The sequence below is a fragment of the Dysidea avara genome, chromosome 9 (genome assembly GCF_963678975.1).
Source record: "Dysidea avara chromosome 9, odDysAvar1.4, whole genome shotgun sequence".
In the NCBI taxonomy this organism is placed as follows: Eukaryota; Metazoa; Porifera; class Demospongiae; order Dictyoceratida; family Dysideidae; genus Dysidea; species Dysidea avara.
Window position 1 is genome coordinate 36,646,071 of NC_089280.1, and position 13,538 is coordinate 36,659,608.

The 13,538-nt window shown below is 41.1% G+C and overlaps 2 protein-coding genes across 4 annotated transcripts in view; one reads left to right on the forward strand and one right to left on the reverse strand.

Annotated features, from left to right (window-relative positions):
- Nucleotides 1-12,917, reverse strand: part of LOC136266632 (folylpolyglutamate synthase, mitochondrial-like) — a 32,447-nt gene extending 19,530 nt beyond the window's left edge. For all 3 annotated transcript variants that reach the window (XM_066061625.1, XM_066061624.1, XM_066061623.1), the window contains exons 1-9: nt 12,774-12,917; nt 12,589-12,720; nt 12,420-12,538; nt 12,025-12,139; nt 11,900-11,977; nt 11,583-11,644; nt 8,825-8,927; nt 8,634-8,711; nt 8,536-8,590 (exon numbers count right to left, since the gene is read on the reverse strand). In XM_066061625.1, the coding sequence (XP_065917697.1) occupies nt 8,536-8,590; nt 8,634-8,711; nt 8,825-8,927; nt 11,583-11,644; nt 11,900-11,977; nt 12,025-12,139; nt 12,420-12,538; nt 12,589-12,720; nt 12,774-12,869 (838 nt within the window). In that variant the 5' untranslated portion in view covers nt 12,870-12,917. The remainder of the gene's footprint in view (nt 1-8,535; nt 8,591-8,633; nt 8,712-8,824; nt 8,928-11,582; nt 11,645-11,899; nt 11,978-12,024; nt 12,140-12,419; nt 12,539-12,588; nt 12,721-12,773) is intronic.
- LOC136266633 (uncharacterized) lies at nt 2,457-3,651 on the forward strand. Its single transcript, XM_066061626.1, has 2 exons — nt 2,457-2,526; nt 2,595-3,651. The coding sequence occupies exon 2, from the start codon at nt 2,605-2,607 to the stop codon at nt 3,649-3,651; it is 1,047 nt and encodes a 348-aa protein (XP_065917698.1). The 5' UTR covers nt 2,457-2,526; nt 2,595-2,604.
- Nucleotides 12,918-13,538: the final 621 nt, after the last annotated feature.

The following is a 13,538-nucleotide window of genomic DNA, read 5'->3' on the forward strand; positions in this document are numbered from 1 at the left end:
CCTTTTCCATATGATGTCAGAGCAAAAAATGGCGACCTCTATTTGGGGTACTCTAATGTACTTTTCAAGTACAGGTGATATTGGGTGACGAATGAAGATGGATCATTTGTGTGATTCAGGAAGAAAATATCGAGCTAAAACTAACAGGTATGGGTATAATGCAGCGGAATTAAATCGCTTACGTGGGTTTGAAAATTTCAGCTGGTTTTGGTTGAGTAGAAATAACATTCGTTGTAACCATACCTGGTAACTTGGCTTCAATATCATCCTTTATTAACAACTAAATGGTTTATGAAAACTTGTCATCATAGCAAGCAATACTTGAAAATATAAGAGTACCCCAAATAGAAAATTTATGGGACGTCATTGTGGAAAAGGCTTATTGTCAGGTGTATCCCTGGTGTATCGTGTGATCCCTAGTGTATCATGTGATACTCCTCAGTAACCTCACCTTTGTTATATTGCTAGTGTAAATTCACCAACTAGGCAAACAAATTTCTGTCCAAATTTTCAAAAAAAATCGGTGGGAGCATGCCCCCAGACCCCCCTAGAACCAAGGAGGTCTGGGGGCATGCTTCTTCTGTGCACTCCTAGAGGGGGGTGCACAGAATGCATCCTACTCTAGGGGTGCATTCTGTGCAGTGGCGGATCTATAGGGTCCCCTCCCACAAGAAATTCTATACAAGATCGAAATACTCTAATAGAGCAGTCAGTAAAATACTCTAATAGAACAGTCACCTCATGTAACACTATTGTCCACTGAGTATGAAAATTTGCACCTGCAGCACCAACCCATGGACACACTTAGCTATTTAATTTTTTTTACAAATTAAATTCACTGTGTCTTACTTTAGGCTCATACCATAGCTAAACTCATGACTACTACTGTCACTGATCCCTACAGCTCTAGATCACTTTAAAAGAATTTATTAGATGTTTGTGCATAAAACTACTCTAGCTACATCAAAATTTTCATGTAAAATACTTATAGCTTCTGGGGACACTGTGCCCCCATCCCCTGCTTTATATAGCTATCTACTGCCCTGATTATGATGCACCACCCCCCCGTCTAACCCTAAATCCACCTTTGCCATGTATGTTCAAACCTCCTTAGTTTAATACAACACCTTGTCTGCTCATTGTTATTGCTACTATTCTCATGTGCAATGTATGTCATTTATACTAAACTATCTCATCTGGTGCTACTTTCAGCTAGCTACTTGCTAGTGAAAATACGATAGCTATGATTAGCTAGATTGAGCTCTATAAGCAATGTGTCGGGTTTGCAGTCATTTAATCATGTAGCATGTACATCTTTTTAATATATTAGTGCACCTGGACTTGATGGATGCTGTGGCACCACATAAAGCTAGTTGTATTTGGCAGTGATTTTACTGTACAGATTTGATTATAAGATAACACTGATAGGAGGGATACAGTTTTAAGTGAGTTCCTAAGTCCATTGTATCTTAAACCCATCGTGCTTTTATATTTATTCACAGGTGGCGGAGGGAGGCTAGGAGGGTGAAGCTCCTGCCCTTCATCAGAATAAGATTGCCAAAATTATTCTTCTCAAAGTAGGACTAAAAAAAAAATTGATATACTCTAATAGAGCAGTCAAACACTTCATAACAATATTAATGTCCTCCCAAAAGCATGCTAAAAATAAGGATTGGTGTTTGCAGAAGTAAAATCACTCTGTTTCAGTACCACTGATCCCAAGCATGAAAGTCTTGTTTCATACTGTTTATACAAATTTTAAGCAATAAATAGCCTGCAAATGACCTGATATATACAGTAGTTAATAAACTGTCACAAACTGCACCTATAAATTAATTAGCTACAGTGACCCCCTGCTGCCAGAGATTCTATACTCTGGTCAGCTCCCCCCTCACATCAACCATTTCCTATACCACTAAGCAGTGGCGATTCTAGACCTGACCTACAGGGGGGCCCAGTAGGGAACAGCATAACTATTGTTGTTTGGCTATAAGTATAAAGTAGAATTTTCAGGGGGGTCTGGGGGTGCAACCCCCAGAAGCTGCAGGATTTTTGCAATTTAAAGGCTTGAAAACAGCCTAAAATTTGTTCTAAAAACACGAAAAATGCTAAAAATAACAATGCCAATCTATACAGCAACTTTTACCCAAGATTTTTTAAAAGTTATTTTTTAACAGGGGCCCCCCCTTAGAATCGCCTATGCCACTAAGAATTCCTTATAAGGCTGTAGCAGTAATATTTGTGCAACAAAAGTCCTTATAGTATCAACCTGTCTACTGTGGTATTTAAAGGGTCAGGCAGTTCTCTAGTAAGAACAGATTGTACATCACAAACATGTAACACTTTCACACTTCAGATCAAAGGAACCACCCAGGCTACATTTCGAAATGTATAGTAAGCAACCGATTATCGACCGGTACCTATTATCGACCTAAGTATTTTCCGTGTTTCTTTCGGTTACTCCCCGTGTTATTCTACTACCTCGTGCTAATGGTCTTGCCAATTCTCACGTATTTTCAGTCGCCTGTAAGCTGAATTATGTATAGTGATATATGTTTAGCTTGTAACCATTGCTTATAATCATTTTTTACTAGGTTGTTCGATATGCCACGACGCCAAGGACAGAGGAAAGTATTGAAGAAAAGGAAGCGTTCGAAGTCAGCACCGGCGGTATTACACACACCAACTAAGAAAAGAAGGAAGCAGTGGACAAATGAGCAAATGAAAAATGCCATGGAAGCTGTAGAAACCACCACGTGTGGAGTTAATGAAGCTGCTAGAGTCTATGGTGTTCCAGCTACAACATTAAAAGATAGGGTTAGTGGCAGAGTAAAACATGGGACAAAATCTGGTCCACCAAAATACCTAAGTGATGATGAAGAGAAAGAACTTGCTGATTTTTTAAAGGAATCTTCTGAGGTGGGCTTTGGGAAGACAAGAAGAGACGTTCTAAATATTGCAGAATCATATGCAAAGCAAAAGGGTGTGTTAAGAAAAGAGAGTGGGATAACTCAAGGTTGGTGGAGGTCATTCAGGGATAGGCAGGGTGATTTGTCATTAAGAAGAGGAGATAATACTGCACATGTTCGCATGGATGCGGTAAACGAAGAGACAATTAGTGATTACTTTGCTTTGCTTCAGACTGTGATGCAGAAACATGGAATAACGAACTCCCCAGGGCAGATATATAATGTTGATGAAAGTGGAGTCCCTTTGGATCCTAAGGCACCTAACGTTGTGACAAAAACTGGAGCTAAAAAGGTTCGATATCGTTCAACAGGCACAAAAGGACAAATAACTATTGTTGCTTGTGGGAGTGCTACTGGGCAAGTCATCCCACCTACTATAATTTTTGAAGCAAAAGGCGTTAACCACGCATGGACCAGTGGTGGTTTGCCTGGTATGACTTATGATTACAGTGATTCTGGGTGGATCACCACTGATTTGTTTGAATCTTGGTTGAGTGGACACTTCCTGAAGCACGCAGTGTGTGAACGTCCACTTCTGTTGCTCCTAGATGGGCACAGTACCCATTATCAGCCTGAGGCTGTTCGGTATGCTAAAAGAAATGAAGTGTTGCTTCTATGTTTGCCTCCACACACCACTCATGAGGCTCAGCCTCTAGACTGTACAGTTATTTCCCCACTTTAAAGCACAGTGGAGAACTGTGTGTCACGATTTTTTTCAGACCAATCCTGGAAAAGTAATTACAAAATTCAACTTTGTCAGTGTTTTTGTTCAAGCCTGGTCAAAAGCTTTTATTCCAACAAATATCATATCAGGCTTTCGAACCTGTAGTGTTTATCCACTTAATGTTTCTGCTATTCGTGTTGTACAAGTCAGACCTGAAAGAAACTCTGATAATGATTCTAATGCTGAACATCCTTGCCAAGGTGATATGAATGTTGGAGATAACAGTGGTGCTTCCACAGATGAAAGAAGGGATGGATTTACTTTGGAGCAAGAGATGTTATTCAAGAGACGATATGAAGAAGGACATGACTTGTACGTAGATGCCAACTACATCAGATGGATGAGGCTCCATCATCCAGAGGTGAATATTTCCATCCCTACAGAACAGGAAAGTAGATCATTACTTGATTCTTTACAGGACATTACTCCAATCAGTCCTATTCCAATCGAATATCCTGAAGATGAAGTAACTGATGAACTGGTCTCTATGGATATGCAGTTATCAGCAATACCTGGAGCAACATCTTCTGAGTTGCAATTGCCAGTCACTTCTGAGCAACTGCCTACAAATTCTGAGCAGCAGTTACTTTCACCTGGATCAGCTGCTACCTCACTACCACTTGTAGACAATCAGAGTACAATTACCATTATCACATCATCCCCCAAGAATTCTACCCCGCCCTTAAGAGAGTTTCTCATTTATCCAGTAACAAATCCTAGTACCTCTACTACTCCTGCTGCACCTAAAAGATCAGTACCCAAAGCACGACTACTTACAAGCGATGAAAGCTTGGCCATGCTTGAAGAAAAGGAGAAAGCTAAGAAAGATGCACTTATAGAGAAAGAAAGAAAAAAGGCTGAATGTATTGCAAAGAAACAGCAACGAGAAGAAGAAATGAAGAGAAAAAGAGAAGAGAAAGCTAGAAAAGCAGAGGAGAAAGCTAGAGAAAAGGCAATGAAGCAGCAAGAAAAGGCTAAGGTGTCATCAACAAGAGGAAGTGCTAAGAGAAAGCCTAAGGATCAGACATGTACCAAAAATCTACCTGCTACTGCAGCTACTAGCACTGTTACTAGAACGGCCACATCTGGAGTCAGGAATAGTGATGTAAGTGTGACTAACACTTTGACTGTAATCAGTGGAACTAGTGAATCTGTTGATTGCACTGGACAGGACGAGGACGATGAAGCTATTGACCCAGATACATGTTGTATGTGCTTTGGAAGGTATGAAGATGATGTATTGGAAGGTGCTGGAGCAGAGTGGATCTACTGTGGATGTGGAAGATGGGTGCATGAAGATTGTGTGGAAGAGACTGTAATGGACAGTGACGGACAACAAAGACTTTGTACCTTTTGTGTGGATAAATATACTGTATAAACTTGTGATGCACATGACTTCTGTTATGTATACCAGATTACAATGATTTTTTTTGTCATAACACTATATAACCAACTGTATTGCATGGGGTATGTGGGGTAGTGGCAGAGTTTTTGCAAGTATTATAGCTAAGACCTTGGTCGATAATTCGTATGCAGCATTTGTATTGACGATCGATAATAAGTACCGGTGGTCGATAAACGGTACTTTACATGCTATCACATTGCCGTTCGTGGAGAAAAAAGTAAACTCGACATTCAAGTCAAAATTTATCACGTGATAGACCAAGGTCAGACGATGTTATTAGTGAAAACTGGATGATGATAGGTCGTTCCAGCACGAAGATACATTGCAAGGTACGTGCTATGGTCGTTAATTGGTCGCTTACACTAGCAGGGCTACAACTAGGCTGTTTTGACAGCTAGACTATTTTGACATATAATGAAGATCAGGGGTGAATGTGGTAATTACAACTATTATCCAATACTTTGAAGTTGTATTTAAAGCTTTAAATCAATCAGTTAAAAGCCTTTGAAGTTACTTCATGTATTTGAGAGTACTTTTGATGTACTTGAAAGTGCTTTTGATGTGGTTTGGTATAGTTTCAAAAAAGTTTCAACTATAGCTAACACTTACTATGCAAGGTCTTCAAAATGTTTAAAAAACCTATATCACCAAGAGATAGCTTTATTGTGGGATTCAGTTTGTCTCAATTGAAAGCCACAGTAGACTCAATTAGTAGACTCAATTGTAAGCCACATGAAACCCACAATGTAAAGTGCATCTTGCCTATATAGGTTATATATAGATTTTAGTAGTTTCTAAAAGAAAGAAACACTTAACAACACAAATAGGCAGATCAAAGGAATAATCAAAGGTATTATTTGATCTTGATCTACCCATGCAAAGTGATACATATTAGCTGATATTAGCTGTAACACAGGGAATTCAGGCTTTGTCCCGTCGGCCCTCGGGCATACATATCAGGCAAAGCCCCCCTGCCCGTGTTACAACCATTAGAGGAATAATCAAAGGTATTATTTCTTTGATCTACCTATGCAAAATGTTACATATTAGCCCGAAGGGCAGAGGGCATACATATCAGGCAAAGCCCCCATGCCCGTGTTACAACTATTAAAGAAATAATCAAAGGGATTATTTCTTTGATCTACCTATGCAAAGTGTTACATATTAGCTGTAACATGGGCATGGGGGCCTTGCCTGATATGTATGCCTGAGGGCCGCAGGCCCGAAGGGCAGAGACATGCATGCCCCCCGTATGGTATGGTATGCATGCAGGCCCGAAGGGCACCATACCTATGCCCATACCTCTGCAGAGGCAGAGGTATGCCCGGAGGCATGCCCCCGGAGGTATGCCCAAGGGCATGCCCGGAGGTATGCCCATACCATACCGGGCCCTGCCCCCATACATATCATACCCCTGCCCTTCGGACCTGCGGCCCTCGGGCAGTCGGGCATACATATCAGGCAAAGCCCGAATGCCCCGTGCATTATGCAGGCCCGAAGGGCAGGCATGGTATGTCCATACCTCTGCCCTTCGGTATGGTATGCCCATACCTCTACCCTTTGGACCTGCATACATACCATACCATACAGAGGGCCGCATACATACCATACCATACAGGGGGCATGCTCGAAGGGCAGAGGCATGCCCATACCTTCGAGGGCCGCAGGCCCGAAGGGCAGAGGTATGATAGGTATGCCCATACCCCTGAGGGCAGAGGAGGGCCGCAGGCCCGAAGGGCAGAGGTATGATATGTATGCCCATACCCCTGAGGGCCGCATACATACCATACCATACAGGGGGCATGCTCGAAGGGCAGAGGCATGCCCATACCTTCGAGGGCCGCAGGCCCGAAGGGCAGAGGTATGATATGTATGCCCATACCTCTGAGGGCAGAGGAGGGCCGCAGGCCCGAAGGGCAGAGGTATGATATGTATGCCCATACCTCTGAACCCTAACCCTATGCCCATGCCCCTGAGAGCAGAGGCTTCGGGCCTGCGGCTCTCGAAGGTATGGGCATACATATCATACCTCTGCCCGCCTCTGCCCTTCGGTATGGGCATACATATCATATCTCTGCCCTTCGGGCCTGCATACATACCATACCATACCTCTGCCCTTCGGGCCTGCATACATACCATACCATAATACCTCTGCCCTTCGGGCTTGCATACATACCATACCATACAGAGGGCACGCATGCCTCTGCCCTTCGAAGGGCCTGCATACCATACAAAGGGCAGAGGTATGGGCATACCTGCCCCTCAGGCCTGCATACATACCATACCATACCTCTGCCCTTCGGGCCTGCATACATACCATACCATACCTTTGCATACCATACCATACATAGGGCATGCATGCCTCTGCCCTTCGAAGGGCAGAAGTATGCCCATACCTTTGAGGGCCACAGGCCCGAAGGGCAGAGGTATGATACGTATATACTGTCGGATTGAGATACAAACCCAATCCGACAGTATATCCTAAAGCCTTTAGTGCTAACATTCGATCTCCCTTTGTAATACTATAATGCGCCCAAGTCACCGTAGCCCCAGAACTTAATAAAATTGCCATATTCAATAAAGGAATGGCCTTAAAATTCAAAGGATCAATCCCCGTAGGTGGTCAAACACCTCCAACTTCTATTGCAGCACTTAAATTACTATGGAAAAAGGCCCAAAAAAAATAAAAAAATAAACAAACTTCCGAAAGAATAAATAAAACCATCCCATACTTTATCCCCCGCTTTACCACCAAGGTATGTTTCCCTTGATATGTTGACTCTCTTATTACATCCCGTCACCAAACAATCATTATAAATACTATTATAGGGTATCATACCTCTGCCCTTTGGGCCTGCAGCCCTCGGGCAGTCGGGCATACATATCAGGCAAAGCCCGAATTCCCCGTACATTATTTTATTACTGTTCAGATGACTGCTGGAATGCGTTGATTTTGTTGGAAAATATTGCAGCCAAATTGCTGGCAATAGCATTGAGCAAAATGACTGTAGGTGTAATTTTTTGTACATTAGAGAGTTGGACATAACTTTGCACATTTCTCATAAGATCAAGATACCCTAATAGAACAGTCACACATGATAACAACATAGTCTCAGCATTATTGATGTAGTGTTGGGATATATACAAAACTGTTACTAATACACTAAGTCCCATCATGCATGAGAAAGATCAAGATACTCTAATAGAACAGTCATACATGATAACAACATAGTCCCAGCATTACTGATGTACTCACAGTGTTGGGATATATACAAAACTGTTACTAATACACTAAGTCCCATCATGCATGAGAAAGATCAAGATACTCTAATAGAACAGTCATACATGATAACAACATAGTCCCAGCATTACTGATGTACTCACAGTGTTGGGATACACACAAAATAATACACTAAGTCTAATCTCACGTCACATACCAATTTCCATTGTATGATACTGGTCCCATTGAGGGACAGTAGAGACAGAACACACCTACAATAATGCAATGATCAGTATAGTGACATCTTGACTGTACCCTATTGAGACAAGCTCTCTTGCAAATGACTTGCATGGCTTCTTGCTCTTGAAGGACTGTATATGCTGGTCTACCAGGCTAAACCAAAATAAATAATAAACTTTACACATCAACTACACAAACACACGACTAATTGTCTGTTGTGATCACTTATCTACTGTTGTCTGGTGTGTAAAGGTTGCTATAGTTACCTTGAAAATTCCTGCCTTGTGCCATGCAATCTCACCCAATGTCTGTCCCAGCTGCTCAACATGATCATAATCCAAGCTAGTTACTCCACACACTACCGGCCATCTAAAGTGATATCATAAAACCTTATTATTCTTTACTAAGACCACTTCTTATTTGTCCCAAATATAGCAAAGGTTTATTCTACAACCTTAGGCCACCTCAATCCTTGGTCCAATAGTGGCTCTATTGATGAGGCTGTACCATGTTTCATGGGCTATTTTACCTCTAGTAGTGACTTGGCAGGTTGAAAATATTACTCCAGCTGCAACTGACTGTCTTTATATTGCTCTAGAGTAGATGTGAAAACTAGATCCTTTCTCAAATACAGGTCCACTTCCCTCACCTTTGCTACTATGCTTGCATCATCATACTTGGGAGCCTACAGCCACGCTTTTTAAGAGATCACATGATTTTCAGGTTTTCAAAATGCTGACCTGCCAGTCTCGCATAGCCAGACCACTACTTTTTCTTTTGTGTATGGTGAGAAAAATACTTCTTTTTGCCCACACACAAAAATTGCAGTGCTGGACTAACATCAGGGCTCAACCCAGAATATTAAGCTGGGGGGTGGGGGTCTGCCCCTTCCCCCCCAAGGAAAAGTAGGTGTGAAGATACATGATTTTGGTGTCACTGATCATCAATTAATCATTTTTCATGCGTAACTAGTATCAAGGCTTTAGGTGTAAACTGCAGGGGAGTTAACCCAGGGGCATTGAGTGTTAACTGTGTACAACTCAGACACCTTTTCCAACCACTATATGTCACCCAGTCTGGGAAAACCGGTCTTATCGCCTATTTAAAAGTATCGAGAAATGCCGGTTTTAAGTATTTAGTGTGTTGTAGCTTGCCAATGGTTGAAGTTATGTGCACCAAATTTTCACACGTTTTACACCAATTCCTTACCTTCCAGAGCATCCACTGTGCAAGTAGCCAAGAACTAAGTTTCCCGCCATTTTAGATAGTTTTTAAACTGAGGTTGGCTGTATCAGGCGAGCTCCAAAAGGGGTGGGAGGTGGGGGGCCTGGAAGGCGGGCAAGATGGTGTTCAAAAATTGAAAAGGAAGGCGTAGGGATGAATCGGGCCAAGTTCTGGGTCATTCAGATCTCAAAATTGGCTAAAACGAAAGGCAATTCACAGCAGAGGTACTTATTCAACACCACAGAGCTGTACAGCCACATACAGTCATTCCCAGGCTGACCAGAGCTCTATTAAGGCCCCACACCGCACGTATGGATCGCCACTGGGCTTGGGAAAAGCAGCCAGCAAAACCAGACCACTCAAATCTAGCTGTTTTGATTGTGGAATTAGATAGTTTATTCATGTAGCTTTGTGTCCTGGGTGAAAAATCGAATCTGCTGACATGGGTGATAAGACCGGGTTTCCCCCTGTCCCATATGATCATCAGTTTGTATACGACACACTCTCTTAGGGTTCTCAGTGTCTTGTCTTGCATATTACAGCTAGCAGTAGTCTAGTTTTAGTGGTCTTTTAATGGTACGATGGGTTGAATTGTTGTGTACATTCTAACATGTAGTTTTCACAAAAATGCAGCCTGTTAGATAAGTGTCTGCATTGGGAAACATTTCTCTGGCTGCATACTCTTTGCTATTTGCAAGCATTATAAGGAGGTGACAAATGTGTAGTGAATATGCAAACTGCTAAAAGGCTAGTTGATGCTATATCATTTCAATAGAATTACATGGAATAACTGAATTTTATGTCAATGTGTGTTATTTTACATAAGACGGCTAGAGAAGAAGGATGGATGCATTAACAGTGTTAGCAGTGCTTGTATTATTGTAAACCACACTGAGCTGGCTTTAGTTTAATTTTTTGTGAATGATGTATGTAAGTTTTGTCTTGTAGTGAATGTGGTGCTAAATACTTCTGTGATAAAGTCTGCCAATAATAGCCCAGTTCAGTTAATGGATACACCCAGGAAAAGGTAAGCATGAAAGTACACATACCTGTTGTGACCAAACAGGTTGACAAGTTACACTAATCAAACCCACTACCTCACAATTAGAAGACACTCATTGTAGCTGCTATCCCGTATATCACACACACCTAGGAGGTCTGGAATGGGTGAAGTGTTAATTGTGGACTGTTGTACAGTTTACATAAAGAATTACAGCAGTTTTGCTCTACACCCTTGCATTCAACATATGCCATAGACAGCAAACGACAGCACTTAGAAACTTAACAAACTTGGTGAAGCCAAATGATGAGTGCTTTATGAGGCACAAAACCACTTTGATACGTGCAGCAGTGGTAAACAAGATGAAAGACCTGACAACAAGATAGCTGACTGGCCTGAAACAAATGTAGACAACTGACAGTTTCAGCTTTACAGTGGTCCCTAGATTATCCAAACTCGTTGGGTCCTGGGTGTGTTCAGATAATCGAAAAGTTCGGATAATCAAAGCCCTTTGAGCCTTGCTCAATTACTCTAATAGAACGCACACTTTATATATAAAATACTCTAATAGAGCAGTCATTGCTACAGTTTGGATAACCGAAAGTTCGGTTAATCAATGGCTGGATAATCGAGGAACCACTGTATAGAGTTCCTGACTATATATAGCGGTTCAGACACAGTAAATTGATATGAAATGTAGGATGGTCTACTGTGCTTTCTTTAGCTTTGTGGTGTACATTTTAATTGTCTTATTGTGTTGGCATAACACTTGATACACATATACTCTAAGTAATGCACACCTTATCACATTAGTAGGATCATATTCTCCTCCCAACCCCACCTCCATGATGGCCACATCTACCTGTGAAACAATCACCACTTCAGAACGTTGCTGCACAGGATAAGTACTATATCACAATAAATACTATCACAATAGAAACGTGTGAGGGCTCATGTTACTACAGGAAATCAAACTATGATGCAGCTGATGGTGAGCACTACCCCTCAGAGGTAAGTTCCCAAGGAGCCACAATAGCTGTTTGAGAACTCCATCTGCTAAGTTTAACTTGACAGCAATGTACTAAGACACCACAGATCTCACTGACTGGGGGAGTACCTTTTCTTCCAAAAATGTGTAGTAGGCCATTATAGTGAGGAAACGGAAATATCCAGGTAGTTCTCCATCCATCAAATCCTACTTCAAGCGATAACCACAAATTGTACACATATACTGGCTACTACCTTCTTGGCATCCAGCACACCAAAACAATGATAGAAATACGTAGCAAATTTGTCCTTTGATAAAGGATTGCCATTAATTCTGATCCGCTCTCTAACTTCCATTAAGTGAGGAGAACTATAAATAGAGTAATGAGAAGCCATATATATACTAACCCTTAATATGTGGAAGATTCAATCATAAACAGTTGTAAGGGAGTTTTTTACTACTACAATATTTTGAAGGAAAGCTGACGAGGAAGTACGCTAAATTACAGGGCAAAATTTAATCAGTCTGCATACTCCCCAAATCTGTTATATCATCAGCCAATAAAATGCTAACAACACATCACATACTTTATATGGATATTACTAAGGGTTTCTTGTAAATTCCTAAAACCCCACAATAAAGGTCTTACCTAAAGAAGCCAGTCTTTAATCCGCAGTGTCTTAGAACACTCTCACACAAAGCACCAGTAGATCCCTTTCCTTTGGTACCACTGATGTGCAGAACGTTGAGACTGTTTAAATCTTCTTCCTGAAATCATGCAGTCAAAATGACAAATACTCTAATAGAACGTTCACTACCTGGAGATCAGCCAGCTGGGTATACTGTACTGACTTGTTGAATTGCAACGCGTAGTCACGTCCACCAGATTCTGCTATCTTCTTTAGCACGTTACTCGGTGTCTGCATTTGATTTAAACTATGCACTGCATCCTACGTGACAATGGCGCATTTACCGCTGCTGCTATACTACGGGTGAGACTGACCTGATATGTAGTAGAAACAACTCGCCTTAGACATCTAAAAGAACAAACGGATGGCAAAACAGGTTGTAGGAGGGTAGAAGCAGAAGTAAACATCATGTTCAGCGAGCACAGACGCCGCTAACAACTACAAAAAGTTAATAATTATAGGTTGTACACGCGTATATATAGAAAATATATTTAGTGGCGTTAAAACGAAATGCAAGCTTTGGAAAGTATACTGTATCCATATCTACGCTGTATCTATGCTTTTACCAATGATTTAATATTTCGAGGGAGAATTTTCGTCAGACTTAAAATCCAAGTCAATGGTCACAGCAATTTGAAAAGTTAGTCAATCAAATTCTGCCAATCAGTAGTAAGATATTTGACTTTATTATTTATTTATTAACACTTTCCACCACAGCAATTTGAGAAGTTAGTCAATCAAATTCTGCCAATAGTAAGATATTTGACTTTATTATTTATTTATTATTAACATTTTTCAGTGGAAAGTGTTAATAATAAAGTCAAATATCTTACTACTGATTGGTAGAATTTGATTGACTAAACTTCTCAAATTGCTGGGACCATTGAACTTTCCGCACTTGGTCATTTATCAAAATTTCTAATCCTGCTATTACAGTCGACAAGTCATCTGTCAGAAAGAGCTTAGCTAGATGATGCTGTCAACACATAACACATCAATAGACAGTTGCATTTTCTCCCACCCGAAAGAACATCATAACATCCTATGGTTTTCAAGTCAGTAAATCTTGTAAAACTCAA